This window comes from Oncorhynchus kisutch, linkage group LG18 (assembly GCF_002021735.2).
Source record: "Oncorhynchus kisutch isolate 150728-3 linkage group LG18, Okis_V2, whole genome shotgun sequence".
NCBI lineage: Eukaryota > Metazoa > Chordata > Actinopteri > Salmoniformes > Salmonidae > Oncorhynchus > Oncorhynchus kisutch.
Window position 1 is genome coordinate 70,617,258 of NC_034191.2, and position 24,073 is coordinate 70,641,330.

At 43.3% G+C, this 24,073-nt stretch overlaps 1 protein-coding gene across 4 annotated transcripts; it reads right to left on the reverse strand.

Annotated features, from left to right (window-relative positions):
* Window positions 1-2,432: 2,432 nt before the first annotated feature.
* si:ch211-217a12.1 (alanine aminotransferase 2-like) lies at window positions 2,433-15,278 on the reverse strand. 4 transcript variants are annotated; one of them, XM_020508901.2, is made up of 13 exons: window positions 15,143-15,277; window positions 14,338-14,426; window positions 12,234-12,416; window positions 6,618-6,707; window positions 6,389-6,497; window positions 6,172-6,305; window positions 5,744-5,987; window positions 5,572-5,651; window positions 5,316-5,452; window positions 4,988-5,162; window positions 4,689-4,844; window positions 4,431-4,543; window positions 2,433-4,237 (listed from the first exon to the last, which is right to left on the reverse strand). In XM_020508901.2, the coding sequence occupies exons 3-13, from the start codon at window positions 12,363-12,365 to the stop codon at window positions 4,147-4,149; spliced, it is 1,461 nt and encodes a 486-aa protein (XP_020364490.1). In that variant the 5' UTR covers window positions 12,366-12,416; window positions 14,338-14,426; window positions 15,143-15,277; the 3' UTR covers window positions 2,433-4,146. The 4 variants fall into 4 exon arrangements, with proteins under 4 accessions (XP_020364490.1, XP_031652548.1, XP_020364491.1 ...); XM_031796688.1 differs by lacking the exons at window positions 14,338-14,426; window positions 15,143-15,277 and adding an exon at window positions 12,709-12,918 and having other exon boundaries at window positions 2,433-4,089; window positions 4,125-4,237; XM_020508902.2 differs by lacking the exon at window positions 14,338-14,426 and having other exon boundaries at window positions 15,143-15,278.
* Window positions 15,279-24,073: the final 8,795 nt, after the last annotated feature.

Below are 24,073 nucleotides of genomic sequence, written 5' to 3' on the forward strand. Positions count from 1 at the left end.
TGGTTCTCTCCAGACCTGACTGCCCTTAACCACCACAAAAACATCCTGTGGCGTTCTGCATTAGCATCGAACAGCCCCCGTGATATGCAACTTTTCAGGGAAGCTAGAAACCAATACACACAGGCAGTTAGAAAAGCCAAGGCTAGCTATTTCAAGCAGAAATTTGCTTCCTGCAACACAAACTCAAAAAAGTTCGGGGACACTGTAAAGTCCATAGAGAATAAGAACACCTCCTCCCAGCTGCCCACTGCACTGAGGATAGGAAACACTGTCACCACCGATAAATCCACTATAATTGAGAATTTCAATAAGCATTTTTCTACGACTGGCCATGCTTTCCAACTGGCTACCCCTACACCGGGCAACAGCACTGCACCCCCCACAGCAACTCGTCCAAGCCTTCCCCATTTCTCCTTCTCCCAAATCCAGTCAGCTGATGTTCTGAAAGAGCTGCAAAATCTGGACCCCTACAAATCACCCGGGCTAGACAATCTTTCTTTCTAAAATTCTGCCGAAATTGTTGCAACCCCCATTACTAGCCTGTTCAACCTCTCTTTCGAGGCGTCTGAGATTCCCAAAGATTGGAAAGCAGCTGCGGTCATCCCCCTCTTCAAAGTGGGGGACACTCTTGACCCAAACTGCTACAGACCTATATCTATTCTACCCTGCCTTTCTAAGGTCTTCGAAAGCCAAGTCAACAAACAGATTACCGACCATTTCGAATCCCACCATACCTTCTCCGCTATACCATCTGGTTTCACCTCAGCCACGCTCAAGGTCCTAAAAGATATCTTAACCGCCATCAATAAGAAACAATACTGTGCAGCCGTATTCATTGACCTGGCCAAGGCTTTCGACTCTGTCAATCACCACATCCTCATCAGCAGACTCGATAGCCTTGGTTTCTCAAATGATTGCCTCGCCTGGTTCACCAGCTATTTCTCTGATAGAGTTCAGTGTGTCAAATCAGAGGGCCTGTTGTCCGGGCCTCTGGCAGTTTCTATGGGGGTACCACAGGGTTAAATTCTTGGACCGACTCTCTTCACTGTATACATCAATGATGTCGCTCTTGCTTCTGGTGAGTCTCTGATCCACCTCTACGCAGATGACACCATTCTGTATACTTCTATAATCTTTGGACTCTGTTAACAACACTCCAGACGAGCTTCAATGCCATAACTCTCCTTCCATGGCCTCCAATTGCTCTTAAATACAAGTAAAACTAAATGCATGCTCTTCAACCGATCGCTGCCTGCACCTGCCCGCCCGTCCAACATCACTACTCTGGACGGTTCTGACTTAGAATTTGTGGACAACTACAAATACCTATGTGTCTGGTTAGACTGTAAACTCTCCTTCCAGACCCACATCAAACACATCAAACGCATCAAAGCCTCCTTCACTCATGCTGCCAAACATACCCTTGTAAAACTGACCATCCTACCGATCCTCGACTTCATTTACAAAATAGCCTCCAATACCCTACTAAATAAATTGGATGCAGTCTATCACAGTGCCATCCGTTTTGTCACCAAAGCCCCATATACTACCCACCACTGCGACCTGTACGCTCTCGTTGGCAGGCCCTCGCTTCATACTCGTCGCCAAACCCACTGGCTCCAGGTCATCTACAAGACCCTGCTAGGTAAAGTCCCCCCTTATCTCACCTCGCTGGTCACCATAGCAGCACCCACCTGTAGCACGCGCTCCAGCAGGTATATCTTTCTGGTCACCCCCAAAACCAATTCTTCCTTTGGCCGCCTCTCCTTCCAGTTCTCTGCTGCCAATGACTGGAACGAACTGCAAAAATCTCTGAAACTGGAAACACTTATCCCCCTCACTAGCTTTAAGCACCAGCTGTCGGAGCAGCTCACAGATCACTGCACCTGTACATAACCCATCTATAATTTAGCCCAAACAACTACCTCTCCCCCTACTGTATTTATTTATTTTGCTCCTTTGCACCCCATTATTTCTATCTCTACTTTGTACATTCTTCCACTGCAAATCTACCATTCCAGTGTTTATTTATTTATTCATTTTTAACTTGCTATATTGTATTTACTTCGCCACCATGGCCTTTTTTGCCTTTACCTCCCTTATCTCACCTCATTTGCTCACATTGTATATATACTTATTTTTCAACTGTATGTTTTTTACTCCATGTGTAACTCTGTGTTGTTGTATGTGTCGAACTGCTTTGCTTTTTTGGCCAGGTCGCAATTGTAAATGAGAACTTGTTCTAAACTTGCCTACCTGGTTAAATAAAGGTGAAATAAATCAAAAATCAAAAAAATATATAGTAGGTGACATTGCCATAAACATTTCCAGAGCATACGATAAGATCTTCTTTTTTTTTGAAGTATTTTAGAAGTATTTTCAGCTTCCCACACTGATGTGGTGCACAGACAAGGCATGAGCAAACCAAGACATAGAAATTACACTTTCATTTATATTTTTACAATTCAAGATAAAAATCACCATGGTTATTAAATACTGTAACTACATTCAGACTGTTCATCGTACACACAGTAGTTCACAGTATCCTTTTCAACGCAACAGCCATTGCACTCCCTCTGGCATGCAATAAAAGCACACCTCTGCCAACTATTTACTGATAATAGTACGACTGATCATAATGTAGCTGTATAACCTGTAAAACTAGATAGGCTGTAAAATGATAGACAAAACAAGTAAAACTGACACAATCAGTTATAGTCATGAACTGAAAATGACTAAAACAGTATCACATATGTACACTGTGCAGATGCTGTCTGACACACAATTTAAAAAATTTGCTGAAACAGAACAGCATGCCAGGTACCATGCTAAAAAGTGCAGTTTCTTAACACATTGCTCGTCTTTTAATGTCAAGTCTAGGACACTAGATGGGAGAGTCTCGAACAGGGGGTGTGTTAGTAACACACTGGCACTCTTTCAGTGAGATATTTTCACCATCTCTCCAACCAGTTTCTGAGGAGGAAGGGTGGGGTTTTGTTACAGACAGGACTGGGAAGAGGAGTGGGGTTTTGTTACAGACCAGACTGGGAAGAGGAGTGGGGTTTTGTTACAGACAGGACTGGGAAGAGGAGTGGGGTTTTGTTACAGACCAGACTGGGAAGAGGAGTGGGGTTTTGTTACAGACCAGACTGGGAAGAGGGGTGGGATTTTGTTACAGACCGGACTGGGAAGAGGGTTGAGGTTTTATTACAGACTGGACCGGACTGGGAAGAGGGGTGAGGTTTTATTACAGACTGGACCGGATCGGACTGGGAAGAGGGGTGGGGTTTTATTACAGACCAGACTGGGAAGAGGGTTGAGGTTTTATTACAGACTGGACCGGACTGGGAAGAGGGGTGGGGTTTTATTACAGACTGGACCGGACTGGGAAGAGGGGTGGGGTTTTGTTACAGACTGGACCGGACTGGGAAGATGGGTGGGGTTTTGTTACAGACTGGACCGGACTGGGAAGATGGGTGGGGTTTTGTTACGGACCGGACTAGGAAGATGGGTGTGGTTTTCTTACGGACCGGACTAGGAAGATGGGTGGGTTTTGTTACAGACCGGACTGGGAAGATGGGTGGGGTTTTGTTACGGACCGGACTAGGAAGATGGGTGGGGTTTTGTTACAGACCGGACTAGGAAGATGGGTGGGGTTTTGTTAGGGACCGGACTAGGAAGATGGGTGGGGTTTTGTTAGGGACCGGACTAGGAAGATGGGTGGGGTTTTGTTACAGACCGGACTGGGAAGATGGGTGGGGTTTTGTTACGGACCGGACTAGGAAGATGGGTGGGGTTTTGTTACAGACCGGACTGGGAAGATGGGTGGGGTTTTGTTACGGACCGGACTAGGAAGATGGGTGGGGTTTTGTTACGGACCGGACTGGGAAGATGGGTGGGGTTTTGTTACAGACCGGACTGGGAAGATGGGTGGGGTTTTGTTACAGACCGGACTGGGAAGATGGGTGGGGTTTTGTTACAGACCAGACTGGGAAGAGGAGTGGGGTTTTGTTACAGACCAGACTGGGAAGAGGAGTGGGGTTTTGTTACAGACCAGACTGGGAAGAGGAGTGGGGTTTTGTTACAGACCAGACTGGGAAGAGGAGTGGGGTTTTGTTACAGACCAGACTGGGAAGAGGAGTGGGGTTATGAGAACTCCTCTGTGAACCGCTTATGAAACTCCCTGATCTTTTCCAATACAACCTTCAGCTTTTCAGTTGCAGGTAAGATGGTCATCCTACACAGAGAAAGAAAGAGAGTGTGATAGAGATAAAAAATTATGTTTTCTTAGCATGGACATCACTGGGGGCAGGGTACCAGTCTGTTTAGCTATCATTCCACTCTTTGCCATGAAAAACATTTGACATGACAAGGAGTGAAATGATAGCTAAACAGACTGGTACCCAGGCTAGACAGGCGACCGGTCTAACCTGAAATGGTAGGTTCCATCTCTCTGCCCGAAGCCACTACCTGGAACCAGGCAGATACCAGTCTCCTCCAGCAGCTTCATACAGTAGAACATGTCTGGAGCCTGGCCTTTCTCCTACACGGAGATAAAGAAGGTTGAATAACAACACAGAAGGGATTGGAATAGGAAGAATCAGACAACTGAGCATCAGAAACAGGCAGGGAAAGGAGAGATCAATTAACAGAGAGGGAGGGTGAAAGAGGGGGATGGAAAGACATACCTTTGCCGCGTTGATGGCTTTCTCTGGCAGTGAGAGGCGGGGGAAGGTGTACATGGCTCCCTGGACAGGGTTACAGTGGATCCCTGGGACCGTGTTGAGGACCTGCTCTGTCATCTTGGCCTTCTCAGCCAGGATATCCAGGTTGGCAGTACGCTCCTGTTAAGTGGTCAGAGGTCAGGATAATACTAACAAATTGTGACACAATGTACATTTTTACTGAACAGCACCTGTTACACTGTAATAATATTAATGTGACATTTAGGGCTGAATCCTAACATCCACATCATGTGTATGCTGACCTTAATGAAGGTGGCATAGGAAGGCTCGTCAGGCTGAGGGGGATTGACCACCAGGTCCAGTAGGGCCTGCCCAGGGATGGGGGGGCACAGCCGCACAGACACCAGCTTAGTCAGCTGCAACTTCACCTCAGGGTCCATGTTAACCACCTCCATGTACCCTCCTCTGAAACCACACCTGTATGACAGGAACACACACATTCATATGGTACAGTAACTGGCATACTTGATTCACATACTGTACGACGTGTCAAGTTCGTTTTTCCTAATAGAGCCAAGTTATGTCAGTCACCATCTGTGAGAATACTTGGGTGTGTAGCTACAGACTTACTCTCCCATGAAGCATTTGGAGGTGGAGTGGAAAGAGACCAGCTCCACAACACTGGAGTACTCTGGTCCCATCTCAAACAGAACCTTCTTAAAGGAGTGGAACTGGCAACCCTCCGCATACACATTATCCTGGTACACCTGGTAGCCACAGAGGGAGGGAGTGATATGTATTGAATATCTTGTCTGGAAGAAAAACCTTAGAGAAGGGGGAGAAAGGGTAAGATCAGGTAGAAGAGATTGTATTATTACTAAATTACCTCATCAGCCATCAGGAAAAGGTGCTCCTCAGCAGCGAATCGGATCACATCTTCAATGCACTGCCTGCTCTGGACCTGACCTATCACAGTGATGGGTGACAAGAGTTCTCTAAACAGAACAGAGATGGTCTAAAAATAAGAGAGTCAGATCCCTAAACTTGTGTCCACATACCTGTGGGGTTGCCAGGGTTGATAATGCAGAGGGCGCGGGGGTTACAGTGCTCCCTGGCTGCCTTCACAGCCCTCCTCAGCTCATTGACGTCCAGGCTCCAGCACTTGTCCTCGTCCAGGTAGTAGCTGATCTGGACAGCCGCCAGCTCAGCCAGAGCAGCAGAGTAGAGGGGGTACTGAGGGATGGAGATCATCACCCCTGTACGGTTCTTCCCCTCGCCTGACGTCAACAACTTTAGCATGGTCTATAGAGAGAGATGTGAGGGAGGTAGAACGGACGGAAGGGGAGAGTCATGTGCCGTAAGATCCGATTCAGCATTGAGAGATGATTTACTGATCCAGTAAATAGTTAAGTGTTGGTTGTAATCAACATTTTAGTCACGCGAGCACAAGTCAAGAACTCAGTACTACTGCCATCATCAGTCTTACCACTATGGCATCACTGGCCCCGGTGGAGAGGTAGATGCTGTCGGGGTCACTGGGGATGCCACCGTCCCGCTTCTCAATATATTTAGCCACATCCTGTCGTATGATCTCAATGCCTGGACTAGCACTGTATGCACCTGAAATAGATCAAAGTTCAATGGATATTTAACAAAAGGTGTTTGTTTTTTACACACTGCTTGCCTACAGTAAGTTATTTCACCTATACTTCCCCCTCCACAGGCCTGAAGGATGCGCCGTGCTCTATTTTTAGCGTCCTCTGGAAACTTGTCGTCTTCTAAGAGATCTGGGTAGGTGCAGAGCGCTACAACCTGACGGGAACAGAGAAGTTGTAGTAATGTGTAGTAATGTATAGTAAATAGTCATCTATAATAATAACGGGACACTTCCATATAAAATACACCACAGCTTTAGAACAACAATTAACAGACCTGTCGGAGAAATGTGATTGGTTTCTGGCCCATAGCATGCGCATCACCAATGTTGGCCTTGATGACCTCTGTAAAAGGCTTCTCAACCCCCTGCAGAAACAGAGAAAGTCGCAGGTATTACACAGATATGGTTATCGTGATAATTAAACATGTCACATTTAGTGCATGACAGTCCCCAATAGTAATACTTACGCGCCACCCTCTATGAGTATGATACTTCTAAACTCGGTTTAAAATCCCTGCCTATTCAACCATTGGACTTTGTATAATCCTGGAAGCCAACAGCATGTTAAACAGGGGGACTGGAGACAGCTGTGATACTCCCACTGTGTGTAGACTGGGGAGGTCAGGAGAGATCTGGGTAAAACAATAGGGCTGTTGCTGTGCCAATGCCTCTCACTCTCTCTCTCTTTTCTCCCTGTCATTCTATCCCTGCTCAAGCCTACTCCATAGCCCTCTCCAATTCCTATAATCAGAATTTCATTCCTACTCATGATACTGGTATATAAAAAAATACAACAGGGAGCATATCATCTGCAATGCAAAGGCTTGATAAACAACATTCAGGCTTGTAGCCAATACAAGAAACTAGATGGACAAGACCTAGAGTGGAAACAGTGTAACGCGACAATGACATGTTCTTTGCGTAGCCTGATAGATGTGGTAGACCTAGTAGTCGTTGAACAGCATAATCTGATAAGCCCCTGAATACACCCCACTATGGTTTTACTGTTCAGCACCTGGATTAGTGGGATTTGGAGTTTAACTTTCTTTTAACTTTTGTAGTCCCCTGAGGTGTCATCAAAGCTACACACTACATAACCTAATATTAACAGTTAAAAGAAAGCCTATGTGACGTCTATGCTGCATTTACTGTCTGAGTGCTCCGTCTTCACATCAGAAATCTTGGTATGGGAATGTCTATACTGTAGATGACACTGCTTTCCTTGTTGTGTAGCTAAACAGGCACTCTGTTCATTCCCCCAACTGAAACCTAAACCCACATGATACCTTCCTGCTTTCCTCCTGTAGGTCAATATCAGGGGGCGTCTCATGATTTCTCCCAATCAAAATGGAAGGGAGAGGGGGACACCCAGCTGTGTTTGTACTGCTGGGACATCAGTGTGCTCAGGCAGGGACAGCAGGTATTCCATTTTACAAACAGAGAAAGACACCAGAGCTGAATGCCACACAACAACTATCCAAAACCACCAGTAATAATCATTTAAAGGTGCAATCTGTAGCTACATACATTTTTGGACTTGCCTAATGAGCTTAGTTCAACTCTTGTACCCCATCAGAACCCCAAATAGAAGCCTGTTTTACTCCAATGTTTGTAAACATTGTAAAATGTAAACAGTGTATAGCCTCAAAACATGGTTAAACACTAATGTTGTTATCATCGACGGTTAGTCCTTGCATCCATAGCTCTGTCTATACAAGCCCATCCCTCAGCTTTTTACCAAAACACACTTTGTTATTTATTGGCCCTTTAAATAACTTGAGTTTCACGTCCAAAACACTTCTCAGGATTCTTAGAACGGGACACATGGCACATGCATAATGAAAGATCAGCTGTTCATTCCTTTCAGATCAGCTGACATTGGCTGCATGTAAAATCAAATCAGACTGGTTCATTCCCTCATCGCACAGTCCCAATCCCCCATGCCAGTCCTCCTCTCTCATTAGCAGCCCTGTGCCCCCAGGTTCTGTATAGAGTCAGCCTGGCACAGAGTCAGCCTGGCACAGGGGTTACAGAGGGGAGATCAGGACCTGGGTAGACTACAGAGGATAGAAAGTTATATTTTGGTGAGGTGCGATTCTCAGAATTAATCATGCTCTGTCGGAGGTCTTCAATGTTATGGCAACCACGGTATGTAAAAAATATATTTTTAATTTCCATTGTTTCAGTTAAGTAACAGAAACTGGCTGTTATCTGGCTGTTCATTGTCTCTAGTCTCTTTCTATTGAATAATTTTCAAGTCAACATCCCTATTATGTTAACCTACTGTGATTCACCTCATTCTAACTACCATACAGATCTGATCGGGAAGGTCCGAGAAGGGACGCAAAGCTCTTCCCTTCTTGGTCTTATCCCTCGCTTGAGTCGAACAATGAGTGTGCTGTTCGCTGTGTGAGAACTGCCCCCCTCCCACTGGTCAGCTCTGTGTTCTCCTGTTCAGCACCAGGCACTGACAACAGGGCTCTGGACCGGCCAATTGAGACCAGGACACAACTCTATTCACTATAGTTTTATCAGTGAAATTCATGAATTGCAAGTTCTGGACAAATGTATCAAAAGTGACATACACCCGTGCCAGACATTTGTATGATGTCCTTTGATTCCCTTGTTATGTGCTCTTGCTGTGAGACACTCTGGTAAAGGGCATTTGATAAAATGTTATTTTCAGTTCTTCACAGCAAAGCCAGGTTATTGAGGTAGGTCGCCATAGAAACCTCATTGAGGCTAAACTAAGCACTCTCTCATTGATCACCATCATGAAAAGACCGTTGTTGTGCCAACCAGACACACAGGCAGAGCTACTAGCTTGCACCAAAACAAATTGGTCCGTGCTATTCGGAATCCTTGAGACACTACCCCATTGAAGTTGAAATTTAAAATGGTTAAGGTAAGTGTGAAGGTTCGGTAAGGGTTAGGCTAATGGTAGGGGTTAAGGTTCAGTAAGGGTTAGGCTAATGGTAGGGGTTAAGGTTTGGTAAGGGTTGGGGTTAAGGTAGGAATGTACCAAGGATTCTGGATAGCACTGACCAAAACAAATTGGCCCAATTATATTGACCTAATACTTCAGTTTTATGAAATTTGCATTTTTTTTCTGGAAAAAAGTCACTGGAAAGTCGGCTCTAAAATTCCAAACCCATTCACTGTATGCCAGTCTTTGGATGCAGCCTAGGAATAAATGACTGACCAGTCTGAGGTGAATGTATCAGCCATTCCACTTCAAACCAGACTGACCTTAGTCCCATCTGTTTTGCTGAGTTATCAGTAAGTGTCACTGCCCAGTGCCCTGACAGGAAGTCTCTCAGCATACCAGCCAATGCAATGGGCATATCCCACTCCATGTGAATGCTAGTAAGCTTCTATAACATATCCAATAACATTTGTCAAGTTGAATCTCAACATAATTTTAAAATTAGGCAATCATTGTATTCTTTGAACCCTGTTATAACTGAAACATGGAAAGGATATTACTATATTACACATAATTTATGGCTGGAGGGAGGGAGAACACAGGTGGGGATATTGTGGTGTTGAACTTTAGACATAACTTTACTTTCTGCTAAACCTAAGCACCCTAACATGGCCTCCTCAAAGAGAAGCATAGGGGTGGTGATGTCACAATGGGCACCTGCTCGACAGGGTTTAGCTGTTGGCACAGTGCCCAGAGAACTTCTCCACATGGCTTCAGAGTAGCCCAAGTGAAGGAGCCAATTCACAGACAAAAGAGAGGGAGGGTGTATACTCAATTGTACTCTGAATCAATCCACTCTAGTTTGGTAACCATCCCCACCTCAGGCCTTAGGAGTGAACGACTAAGACCCCTGGGGTACATGGCCTATCCAGGAAGGTACTTGAGAAGACTTCTGAGACAATAGACCTTCTGGTAAAATGTACATGAGGGGGTACTTCAGGGGTATTTGTATTTATTAAGGATCCCCATTAGTTTCTGTCAAGGCACAAGCTAATCTTCCTGGGGTCCATTAGTTCCTGCCAAGACAGCAGCTACTCTTCCTGGGGTCCATTAGTTTCTGCCAAGTCAGCAGCTACTCTTCCTGGAGTCCAGCAACATTAAGGCAACTATATACAATTTAAAACATTACATTACATAACACTTTTCACAACACATTAAGTGTGTTCCCTCAGGCCACTACTCAACTGCCACATATCTACAATACAACATCCGTGTGCGTGTGTGTGTCTCTTCACAGTCCCCGCTGTTCCATAAGGTGTATTTTTTTATCTGTTTTTAAATAATCTGAATCTACTGCTTGCATTAGTTACCTGATTTGGAATAGAGTTCCATGTAGTCACGGCTCTATGTAGTACTGTGCACCTCCCATAGACTGTTCTTGATTTGGGGGTTGTAAAGAGACCTCTGGTGGAATGTCATGTGGGGTATGCATGGGTGTCTGAGCTGTGTGCTAGTAGTTTAAACAGACACCTCGGTGCATTCAGCATGTCAACACTTCTTACAAAAACAAGTGGTGATGAAGTCAATCTCTCCTCCACTAATTTGAACTCTCTGTGCATATTTAAGGGCCAGTCATGCTGCCCTATTCGGAGCCAATTGTAATTTTCCGAGGTCCCTCTTTGTGGCACCTGACCACACCATTGAAAAGTAGTCCAGGTGCGACAAAACTAGGGCCTGTAGGACCTGCCTTGTTGATAGTGTTGTTAAAAAGGCAGAGCAGCACTTTAATTATGGACAGACTTCTCCCCATCTTAGCTACTGTTGTATCAACATGTTTTGACCATGACAGTTTATAATCCAGGGTTACTCCAAGCAGTTTGATCACCTCAACTCGCTCAATTTCCACATTATTTATTACAATATTTAGTTGAGGTTAGGGGTTTAGTGAATGATTTGTCCCAAATACAATGCTTTTAGTTTTTTTTTATATTTAGGACTAACTTATTCCTCGCCACCCATTCTGAAACTAACTGCAGCTCTTTGTTAAGTGGTGCATTGATTTCACTCACTGTAGTAGTGGACGTGGATAGTGTTGAGCCGTCCGCATGCATAGACACTGGCTTTACTCAAATGTAATTAGTAAAGATTGAAAAAAGTAAGAGACCTAGACAGCTGCCCTGGGGAATTCCTGATTCTACCTGGATTATGTTGGAGAAGTTTCCATTAAAGAACACCCTCTGTGTTCTGTTAGACCGGTAACTCTTTATCCACAAAATAGCAGGGGGTGTAAAGCCATAACACATACGTTTTTCCAGCAGCAGACTATGGTCGATAAAGTCAATTTCTCTCAGCTAATCATCACTCATACTTCAGGGATACTCTGGGCAAAGCAAAAAGCAGTTGGTGGTACAGTACCAGAAAAAGGTTGGAAGCCACTGCTTTAGGAGACTACTGCCTTTAAGAAAAGTGTTGTGGTTCAGGGTCAGCTTCTCCAAAAGAGTGAGCATTAATTTCAGGGCAGTCCCTCATAAAGATCAGTATCCTTTGCATATTTGTGTGTTCTCTAAGGAAAGAATGGTGATCCTATGATACGTGCCAATGTCACCAGAGTGCACTATCATCACATGGCTCTATACTGTTTGACAGTGTTTGTGCACACTCAATGCATGAAAAGTTAGTAAATAGGTTGACTGAAAGTCTGACATCGCCTATGTCCCAACTCATTCTAAGTAAGTGTAAGTGACGCTTCTGAGGAACCCAGTGGGTTTTACATTTGAGTCTTTACTCATCCCAGTCCGATCATGGTTTACGGCAAAGTTTATTTTACTACTGCTACATTAGGTTGGATAATGGGCAACTTCCCACGGACATCTGGTAATTTGCACCATGTCACCTGGGCCTATTTCACAAGAAAAAGGCCAGCCACATGCAAATCTCGATCTCTGTCCAACAGTACACACTGTACCTCTTTGAGCTCCTTTTCAATCTGCAATGCGCGTTGCACGATTGGACCACGGACAGCATACTCAACCCGCTTTACATTCGGGTTCATGGTGTCCATGTTAAGCACCCGGTTCCCAAGTCCATTTTCAGTCATGTTCGGTTTCTGGAGCTCACACTCTGTTCCGCTGATAGCCCACGAAATATTCTGTGAAATTTGAGAGAGTGCAGAGGAAAAAGAACGAAGAGTGGTTGGTTAGTTTGAAGTTTGAAACCACCAATGCACACCACACGAGCATGTACAGTACTTGCCAAAGCCAGTATTATTGTTGCAACAGAGCGCACGCGCGCGGTATCCGAACGTCGTTGCACTGGAGAAGACACATTACATACATGTGTGCGCAAGTGAAAGGCTCGGAGTAAAATCCGTTACACTATTAGTCTAACTTTCTTTCAGTGACATAAACTGGATTCAAAAAGTGTTTGTCATCATGTCTTACCATAACCACCCAAAACGCGCGCCCAAACCGTCGTTTCGTCAGTTCCAGGTCTTCAACAGGCTGTGAGTTTCTCAAACAACTTTTCGGCCACATAGATTATGGATGGCCACAGTCAGAGACAAACTCCCCCCTCCAACGGTCATTGCCCAACCTACCGGGAGCTGGCACTTAATCGTTTTACGTGGTTTATGGAATAATAGCGCTTTCTGTCGGCCGGTTTGGCTACAACAGTCAGTGTTTTTATAAGGAGGTTTTCACGCCTCGTTTAGACTTGTCGTATTTAATACCAGACAGGGAGAGGCGAAGCCACCAGGACTGACTCATTGTAATGGTTGGAATGGAATAAATGGAGCTGAGTCAAACGTGTGGTTTCCATATGTTTGATACCCTTCTATTTATTCCATTCCATTGCTTTATCTTGGCCAGGTCGCAATTGTAAATGAGAACTTGTTCTCAACTAGCCTACCTGGTTAAATAAAGGTGTTCTCAACTAGCCTACCTGGTTAAATAAAGGTGTTCTCAACTTGCCTACCTGGTTAAATAAAGGTGTTCTCAACTAGCCTACCTGGTTAAATAAAGGTGAAATAAATAAATATAAATCAAATTCCAGCCCTTCACTTTAGCTAGCTTCTGAGCATGAGGCCTGTGAGAAAAAGAAAAGTGAACAATGGGCAATCTGGGCTTTGTAGGCCTACATCCATTCCTGTACTTTTCAACTAATGATATAAGCCATTGATTCTTAAAGAATCAAACTTATAAATGTCTCATGTGGTTAGTTCGACTGTCAATCAGAAAACAAAATATAAACTTTCCTCCATTGTTTACAAATATGCCCTTTTAATTCTTATTCTGTTATTTACTTCCCTGACCCTAGATGATGGTCTCTCGTAACAGACTAATGGATGTGGGATTTGGTTCTGGGTGCCTGAGATGATGGACAGAGAAGTGTTCAAACTAAACCAGTTTTCATACTATTCAAATTCTAGTAATTGATTCACATGGGAATTCTAGGGCTGTTGTTTTCTAAGTAGCTAGGTACTTACATAGGCCGGAATACTCTGACCAAATAGCTGGGGTGGATTTAAAGAACTCTTGTGACACAAATTATTTGTAAAAGATCATTATAGATAATAAGAAAACCTTTAGGGAAGTGATTTTCAATGCTCAAAGGTTAAAAACATTACAATTTCATTGAAGGATTAATATTATTGCCATGGAGACTGAAAAGGAGAGGAGTGTTGGCAGACATTCTATTTTTGCTCTTTACATTGCTTTCCAGAATTGCACAGCACTGAAAGGGCTACAAATTCCTCTGTGGCACAGCACGCTGTGTGCTCTCAACTGGGACATCCCAGCCCTCCTCTTCCCACCCAGGAGTGTAGTGTTACTCTTACTGTCTGGCCAAATGTACACACAATGGATGCCACACCCCACTCCAGGGTCATGTCCCACTTTATCTTTTTAAAGGTTTTTATAGTTTCAATGTCAGAATTGTGTTTTTTTTTTTTCATCCTAATTGAATATTGTATGTGTATGCATGTTACTGTAAATATTGATCACATTCCCTGTGTATGATCATATATTCTGATACATTGAATGTTTATTGTGAAACTGTTATACATTTCTTACCTCCTATTTCAGGAAGGGATGTCACTGAGTACTGCCCCTATATATAGGACCTTCCACCCCCACCTGGGATATGGATGCCTGATGAAAACCTAGGGGTCGAAACGTTGTTGTAAATAAATATCACCTGGGAGAATGAGCAACAGTGTGCAGCGCTTTCCTTTCTGTTTTCCATGAGTTTGCCTACAATTCCAGGACCTGCGGAAAGTACCTGGATATGCGTATGTTCTTCAACTTTGGTACCACAACAACACTCCCACCCACCCCCCTGCACACATAAATATCAAACCATTCCCTTCAATGTCAACATCCTAACCTGACTCCTCCTTGTCCTAAATAACTCCTGTGAGAAACACTGCGGATTATGACAAGTTTGCAAATATTCAGGTCACCCGTCAGTAGTACAATACTCCTCTGAAAATATTTGACTGATCGTCCAATGCATTCGATTTCAACAGTCCTAAGAAAAATTTAACATTGCATAGTTACTACTCCAGGGTAACTGTGTGTATTTACATGCTACATAATTATTACATATATTATTCCACTGGTCCTCTGGTATAAATAAGGCATATCCTTTATAACAATTATGTTTGCATTAGTTACAGGCCCAGTCCTCTGTTACCCTGTGTTACATGTGTTGGTTTGCTGAAATCAGACATTTTCAGCATGCCTAACAGTGCTCTGGTCTGACCAGAGACATGACAGCACACTGCATAACCTCTGTAACCCTCCAGTCTAGTCCATGCCTTTCCTATGAGACCTTCGCTCCTACAATGAAATCACAGTGAAACAACTCAACACTCACCAGAGAACTGTATCCTCTCTGTGAATCTAGCCACTAGCCAATGGTCAATCAGTGGTCAGTAAAAGCACAAGGGTTCTTTCTGTATATCCCTGTCAGTCAGTCTGTCTGTCTTTGGTTGTTTTGTCTCCACCTTACCCTGACAACCAGGACATAGGACAGAACTGGACTTAGTCTGTGATGTCACATCTTCTCCCCGCCCCCAGTGGCCAATTCTGGCCTATTCTTGAACAGCGGCTGTTAAAACTGAGGAGTGAAATAAGAACCACTCTGCCTGGCCTTTGACCCGCATGAGAGTGGATGAACTGGGCTGTATTTCAAAACCAGCAGCCACAGTTTGGACTGTTCTGTGCTCAGTTTTCACTGTCTTATTATATATATGGTCTAGGATCAGCAAGCATTCTATGAGGGGAGTGGCAGAACATACAGTCCAAGGAGATGGAATGTATGCGTGTGTCTCTGTGGGTGGAAAAGACATTTGATCCCTCCTCACATGGTGGGCACGCAACCATGTGATTCTCCCAGGCCCAGTGACGTTCATGTACCACACAGTTTACAGTTGGTCATACAACATACTGTTCTCAAACTATGTCAGTCTACTACTACTACTACTACTACTACTACTACTACTACTACAACAACATATGGGCCATGGGGACTCCAATCAGCACATATGCATCCCTCCAATTTGTTCACTTGCATAGTTCAAATCTAAATCTCAAAAGGTCAGGGGTAGGCAACTAGACAATTTCACGGGACAATTTTTATCGGACAGGATGGTCGGGGGCCAGAACATAATTATAATAATTTGTACACTGCAAATTGACCACAACTAAATACAGAAATAGACTGTACTTGAACATAACAATCATTTCATACCTTGATTACATTGAGACACCATCAAGTCTCTTTTGTTATTCATGGGAATACTTGGAACAGATTTCCTGTATAATTTAAAAAAAAATTTTTATTCATTGTTAATATAATCTTCTTTTTTTAAATCAAAAACAAAAATATTTTTTTGCAAAAAACTTTGGGGAGACAAAAAAAAAACGGTTTTGGCCTGCGGGATGCCTAATGCCGACCTCTGGCCTAGGTTGTCATAAACCCTTAGTATATTCTTCAATGGGTTTCCCTCACACAAGCTTGAGAGCAGTAGTAGAGCAGTCTTTATTCTCCCCTGGGGGCACGTAGTAAAAACACATTGAACACATGACAATATACACAAAACAACTGCTCAAAAAAATAACACATCCTAGATCTGAATGAATGAAATATTCTTATTAAATACATTTTTCTTTACATAGTTGAATGTGCTGACAACAAAATCACACAAAAATGATCAATGAAAATCAAATTTATCAACCCATGGAGGTCTGGATTTGGAGTCACACTCAAAATTAAAGTGGAAAACCACACTACAGGCTGATCCAACTTTGATGTAATGTCCTTAAAACAATTCAAAATTAGGCTCAGTAGTGTGTGTGGCCTCCATGTGCCTGTATGACCTCCCTACAATGCCTGGGCATGCTCCAGCTGAGGTGGCGGATGGTCTCCTGAGGGATCTCCTCCCATACCTGGACTAAAGCATCCGCCAACTCCTGGACAGTCTGTGGTGCAACGTGGCGTTGGGGGATGGAGCGAGACATGATGTCCCAGATATGCTCAATTGGATTCAAGTCTGGGGAACGGGCGGGCCAGTCCATAGCATCAATGCCTTCCTCTTGCAGGAACTGCTGACACACTCCAGCCACATGAGGTCTAGCATTGTCTTGCATTAGGAGGAAACCAGGGCCAACCGCACCAGCATATGGTCTCACAAGGGGTCTGAGGATCTCATCTCGGTACCTAATGGCAGTCAGGCTACCTCTGGCGAGCGCATGGAGGGCTGTGTGGCCCCCCAAAGAAATGCCACCCCACACCATGACTGACCCACCGCCAAACCAGTCATGCTGGAGGATGTTGCAGGCAGCAGAACGTTCTCCACGGCGTGTCCAGATTCTGTCACGTGCTCAGTGTGAACCTGCTTTCATCTGTGAAGAGCACAGGGCGCCAGTGGCGAATTGGCAATCTTGGTGTTCTCTGGCAAATGCCAAACGTCCTGCACGGTGTTGGGCTGTAAGCACAACCCCCACCTGTGGACGTCGGGCCCTCATACCACCCTCATGGAGTCTGTTTCTGACCGTTTGAGCAGACACATACACATTTGTGGCCTGCTGGAGGTCATTTTGCAGGGCTCTGGCAGTGCTCCTCCTTGCACAAAGGCGGAGGTAGCGGTCCTGCTGCTGGGTTGTTGCCCTCCTACGGCCTCCTCCACATCTCCTGATGTACTGGCCTGTCTCCTGGTAGCGCCAACCATGCTCTGGACACTACGCTGACAGACATAGCAAACCTTCTTGCCACAGCTCGCATTGATGTGCCATCCTGGATGAGCTGCACTACCTGAGCCACTTGTGTGGGTTGTAGACTCCGTCTCATGCTACCACTAGAGTGAAAGCACCGCCAGCATTCAAAAGTGACCAAAACATCAGCCAGGAAGCATAGGAACTGAGAAGTGGTCTGTGGTCACCACCTGCAGAACCACTCCTTTATTGGGGGTGTCTTGCAAATTGCCTATAATTTCCACCTGTTGTCTATTCCATTTACACAACAGCATGTGACATTTATTGTCAATCAGTGTTGCTTCCTAAGTGGACAGTTTGATTTCACAGAAGTGTGATTGACTTGGAGTTACATTGTGTTGTTTAAGTGTTCCCTTTATTTTTTTGAACAGTGTAGCATATACTGCAATACAGAGCCTTGCAAAGGTATTCAGACCCCTTGGATTTCTTCACATTTTATTGTGTTACAAAGTGGGATTAACATATATTAAATTGTCATTTTTTTGGTCAACAATCAACACAAAGTACTCTGGCAGTGGAAGAAAAATTCTAAGATTTGTTTTAAAGACTAATAGAAATAAAATAATTGAAATATAATCGTTGCATAAGTATTCAGCTCCATGAGTTAATACATGTTAGAAACACCTTTGGCATTGACTACAGCGGTGAGTCTTCTTGGGTAAGCCTATAAGGGTTTCACACACATGGATTGTGCAATATTTGCGCATTATTCTTTTCAAAATATTTCAAGCTCTGTTAAGATTTTGGAAATCATGGCTAGACAGCAATTTTCAAGTCTTACCATAGATTTTCAAGGAGATTTAAGTCACTCAGTGAATGTTCCGGTCTTCTTGGTAAGCAACCCCAGTGTAGATTTGCCCTTGTGTTTCAGGTTATTGTTGCTGAAAGATGAATTTCTCTACCAGTCTCTGGTGTAAAGCCGACTGAAGCAGGTTTTCCTCTAGGATGTTTTCTGTTCTTAGCTCTATGCCGTTAGTTTTTATCCTGAAAAACTCCCCAGGATTTGCCGATGTCAAGCATACCCATACCATGATGCAGCCACCACCAAGCTTGAAAAGAAGGAGGCAGTTACTCAGTGATGTGTTGTGTTGTATTTTCCCTAAACGTAAGGCTTTGCATTTAGGACAAAAATACAATTCCTTTGTTGTGTTTTTTTTTTTTGCAGTATTACTTTAGTGCCTTGTTGCATACAAAATGCATTGAACTCTTGTTTTCACTCTGTCATTTAGTTCGTTATTGTAGAGTCACTACAATGTTGTTGATCTATCCTCAGTTTCCTACCATCACAGACAACTCTGTAGCTGTTTTAAGATCACCAACAGCCTCATGGTAACATCCCTGAGCAGTTTAATTCCTGTCCAGCAAGTCAGTTCAGAAGGGCGACTGTGTCTTTGATGTGTCTGGGTGGTTTAATATATACAGTGCCTTGCGAAAGTATTCGGCCCCCTTGAACTTGCGACCTTTTGCCACATTTCAGGCTTCAAACATAAAGATATAAAACTGTATTTTTTTGTGAAGAATCTACAACAAGTGGGACACAATCATGAAGTGGAACGACATTTATTGGATATTTCAAACTTTTTTAACAAATCAAAATCTGAAAAATTGGGCGTGCAAAATTATTCAGCCCCCTTAAGTTAATACTTTGTAGCGCCACCTTTTGCTGCGATTACAGCTGTAAGTCGCTTGGGGTATGTCTCTATCAGTTTTGCACATCGAGAGACTGAAATGTTTTCCCATTCCTCCTTGCAAAACAGCTCGAGCTCAGTGAGGTTGGATGGAGAGCATTTGTGAACAGCAGTTTTCAGTTCTTTCCACAGACTCTCGATTGGATTCAGGTCTGGACTTTGACTTGGCCATTCTAACACCTGGATATGTTTATTTTTGAACCATTCCATTGTAGATTTTGCTTTATGTTTTAGATCATTGTCTTGTTGGAAGACAAATCTCCGTCCCAGTCTCAGGTCTTTTGCAGACTCCATCAGGTTTTCTTCCAGAATGGTCCTGTATTTGGCTCCATCCATCTTCCCATCAATTTTAACCATCTTCCCTGTCCCTGCTGTAGAAAAGCAGGCCCAAACCATGATGCTGCCACCACCATGTTTGACAGTGGGGATGGTGTGTTCAGGGTGATGAGATGTGTTGCTTTTACGCCAAACATAACGTTTTGCATTGTTGCCAAAAAGTTCAATTTTGGTTTCATCTGACCAGAGCACCTTCTTCCACATGTTTGGTGTGTCTCCCAGGTGGCTTGTGGCAAACTTTAAACAGCACTTTTTATGGATATCTTTAAGAAATGGCTTTCTTCTTGCCACTCTTCCATAAAGGCCAGATTTGTGCAATATACGACTGATTGTTGTCCTATGGACAGAGTCTCCCACCTCAGCTGTAGATCTCTGCAGTTCATCCAGAGTGATCATGGGCCTCTTGGCTGCATCTCTGATCAGTCTTCTCCTTGTATGAGCTGAAAGTTTAGAGGGACGGCCAGGTCTTGGTAGATTTGCAGTGGTCTGATACTCCTTCCATTTCAATATTATCGCTTGCACAGTGCTCCTTGGGATGTTTAAAGCTTGGGAAATCTTTTTGTATCCAAATCCGGCTTTAAACTTCTTCACAACAGTATCTCGGACCTGCCTGGTGTGTTCCTTGTTCTTCATGATGCTCTCTGCGCTTTTAACGGACCTCTGAGACTATCACAGTGCAGGTGCATTTATACGGAGACTTGATTACACACAGGTGGATTGTATTTATCATCATTAGTCATTTAGGTCAACATTGGATCATTCAGAGATCCTCACTGAACTTCTGGAGAGAGTTTTCTGCACTGAAAGTAAAGGGGCTGAATAATTTTGCACGCCCAATTTTTCAGTTTTTGATTTGTTAAAAAAGTTTGAAATATCCAATAAATGTCGTTCCACTTCATGATTGTGTCCCACTTGTTGTTGATTCTTCACAAAAAAATACAGTTTTATATCTTTATGTTTGAAGCCTGAAATGTGGCAAAAGGTCGCAAAGTTCAAGGGGGCCGAATACTTTCGCAAGGCACTGTAATCCACAGCATAATTATTAACTTGACCATGCTTAAAGAGATATTCAATGTCTGATTTGTTATTGTTAACCATCAACCATTGTTCTTCTTTATGGGGCCTTCGAAATGCTCCCTGGTCTTTGTAGTTGAATCTGTGCTTGAAATTCAGCATTTGACTCGGGGGAACTTACAGCTGTTGTATGTATGGGGGACAAAGGAAGGTTTGGTCCTTAAAAAATCAATGTCAAAATTGTTTTTTTTTGCGTATCCCACTCCCCCTGAGACACACTCAGAGAGTGAGGTCACGCCCAGGGATCAGCCATTATTTATCATAGAGCAATTAGGGTTAAGTGCCTTGCTCAAGAGCACATCGACAGATTTTTCACCATGTCCGCTCAGGGATTCAAACCAGCAACCTTTCAGTTACTGGCCCAACACTCTTAACCGCTAGGCTACCTGCCGTACAGAGTGAGTCCATGTAACTTATTATGTGATTTGTTAAGTAAAATTTGACTCCTGAACTAATTGATGCTTGCCTAAACAAAGGGGCTGAATATTTATGCTACAACTATATTTAAAAGTAATATTTTTTTTATTTATCTTTAAAAACATATATAATTTGTCTTCCACTTTGACATTACAGAGTATTTTGTTGTAGATTGGATTTAATTGTCATTTTTTGTCATTTTAAGCCACCTTGTAACAATAACATGTGAAGAAATCCAAGGATTCTGAGTACTTTTGCAAGGTACTGTATGTGCACAACTACCGATCCTGCTACTTTCATAATGTTATCCAGCCTGTTCTTACTCTAAGTTATATTACCAAAACAGCAGATGATATTGAATGTTAAAATGGAATCAGTGAACAATCTGTAAAAGATGGTTATCAGGGTTTTATCCACTCTGAAACGGCAGAGTTTCCTCAGGAAGAACAAGCATTGATGTCCCTTTGCACAGATAGCATCCACATTGGCCTCAAAACTCAGTTTTTTGTCAAGGAAAGTGCCAAGATATTCACATCGATCAACGGTATCAACTGGCTCACCATCTATCGGCCTGCATTGGAGGCAGTGAGCTACTCTGGAAATCAATAGCCATATCCTTGGTTTTATTGACATCAAGTTCTTAGTAGGAGCAGTCACACCATCCAATGAACTCCACCAATGGGCGATGGCTCACCTCCTCATCCTGTAAAAGACTCACGATAACCAACTGTTGTCAATGTCAAAGTCAGCACAGACACTAAGAGAGGGGTGGTAGTTGTGGCAGGTGTAGACTGAAGGGCAGGAAAAGTGCCAATTTACTAGGGGTCTACACTGCAGGGTGTATCCATCTTTCACCATGCGTTGGAATATCACCCCTCAGCCTCACACCACTCACCTCACGTCCACGCTGATGTATACGTTCTGCAACCACATGCCTTTACACAACACAGAGGGTGAGTCAGGGTCCGTCAGGGGAAGAGACCGGTATTGCCTGGATGTCTGCTGGGCACTGGAATGCAATCAGTACAGTGTGTGTGTGTGTGTGTGTGTGCGTGTGTGTGTGTGTGTTGAATGGAAGATCTTCTTTGCCAAGACACTGTACAATTCCACCACTAGGGGATAATGTTTACTGCGTCCATATGTAAACCTGAATGCAGCACATAAATTACACAAGGAAAAGAACAGACTGAAGTTTAACATAATACAACATTTATTCTGAAATATTTACAAAAAGCTCTAGATTTGTTGTAAAGTGATCAAATAGGAAATGAAACAAAGGGAAAGAAGGTACAAAAACAACACCTGTTATGGCGCTACTGTCGGTCCTTGGTCAGTCAGAGTTTATACAGCATGGAGTCCTTCCACGGAACCAAATGCATCCCCTGTACCTGCTGAACAGGAAAGACAACTATATGCACCTTCAACAACCATTCCTTTACTCTGTGCAGCTACATTCATGTTCAATAGAGAGGAAACTGGTGTGAATGTTGAGCAGCATGGTTCTCTTCCCTCAGTGTTGCCCTACTGGTTTTTGGTACAGTAATGTAGCAGGCGAAGGAGACATTGCACAGCGCTCTAAAGTTGAAGTCAGAAGTTTATATACACTTAGGTTGGAGTCACAAAAACTAGTTTTTCGACCACTCCACAAATTTCTTGTTAACAAACTATAGTTTTGTCAGTTAGGACATCTACTTTGTGCATGACACAAGTCATTTTTCCAACAATTGTTTACATATTATTTCACTTATATTTCAATGTATCACAATTCCAGTGGGTCAGAAGTTTACATACACTAAGTTGACTGTGCCTTTAAACAGCTTGGAAATTTCCAGAAAATGTCATGGCTTTAGAAGATTCTGATAGGCTAATTGACATCATTTGAGTCAATTGGAGGTGTACCTGTGGATTTCAAGGCCTATCTTCAAACTTAGTGCCTCTGCTTGACGTCATGGGAAAATTAAAAGAAATCAGCCAAGACCTCAGAAAAAAAAACTGCAGACCTCTACAAGTCTGTTTCATCCCTGGGAGCAATTTCCAAACGCCTGAAGGCACCACGTTCATCAAACAATAGTACGCAAGTATAAACACCATGGACCACGCAGCTGTCATACCGCTCAGGAAGGAGATGCATTCTGTCTCCTAGAGATGAACGTACTTTGGTGGGAAAAGTGCAAATCAATCCCAGAACAACAGCAAAGGACCTTGTGAAGATGCTGGAGGAAACAGGTACAAAAGTATCTATATCCACAGTAAAACAAGTCCTATATCGACATAAAATGGCTGAAGGACAACAAAGTCAAGGTATTAGAGTGGCCATCACAAAGCCCTGACCTCAATCCCGGACAAATGTGTGGGCAGAACTGAAAAAGCATGTGCGAGCAAGGAGGCCTACAAACATGACTCAGTTACACCAGCTCTGTAATGAGGAATGGGCCAAAATTCACCCAACTTATTGTCAGAAGCTTGTGGAAGGTACCCGAAATGTTTGACCCAAGTTAAACAATTTTAAGGCAATGCTACCAAATACTAAATTGAGTGCATGTCAACTTCTGTCCCACTGGGAATGTGATTTAAAAAAAAGCTGAAATAAATCACTCTACTATTATTCAGACATTTCACATTCTTAAAATAAAGTGGTGATGCTAACTGACCTAAGACAGAATTGTTTTACTTGGATTAAATGTAAGGAATTGTGAAAAACTGAGTTTAAATGTATTTGGCTAAGGTGTATGTAAACTTCCCACTTCAACGGTATATCTATTAGAGGCATTCCTTAGTTACTACATACATTTTTTGGACTGATGAATAAGTACCCATTGATTCTTGAAGAATATAACGTATAAATGCCCCGTGAGCTTAGTTCAACTGTCATATCTTATCAGAACCCAAAATATAAGCTTGTTTTACTCCAATGTTTGTAAACAAAGTAAACTGTATAGCCAAAAGAAATTGGTTAAAACGATCATTTTGATATCATGGATGGTCCATGCATCCATAGCGTAGTCGATGGTTTGAGA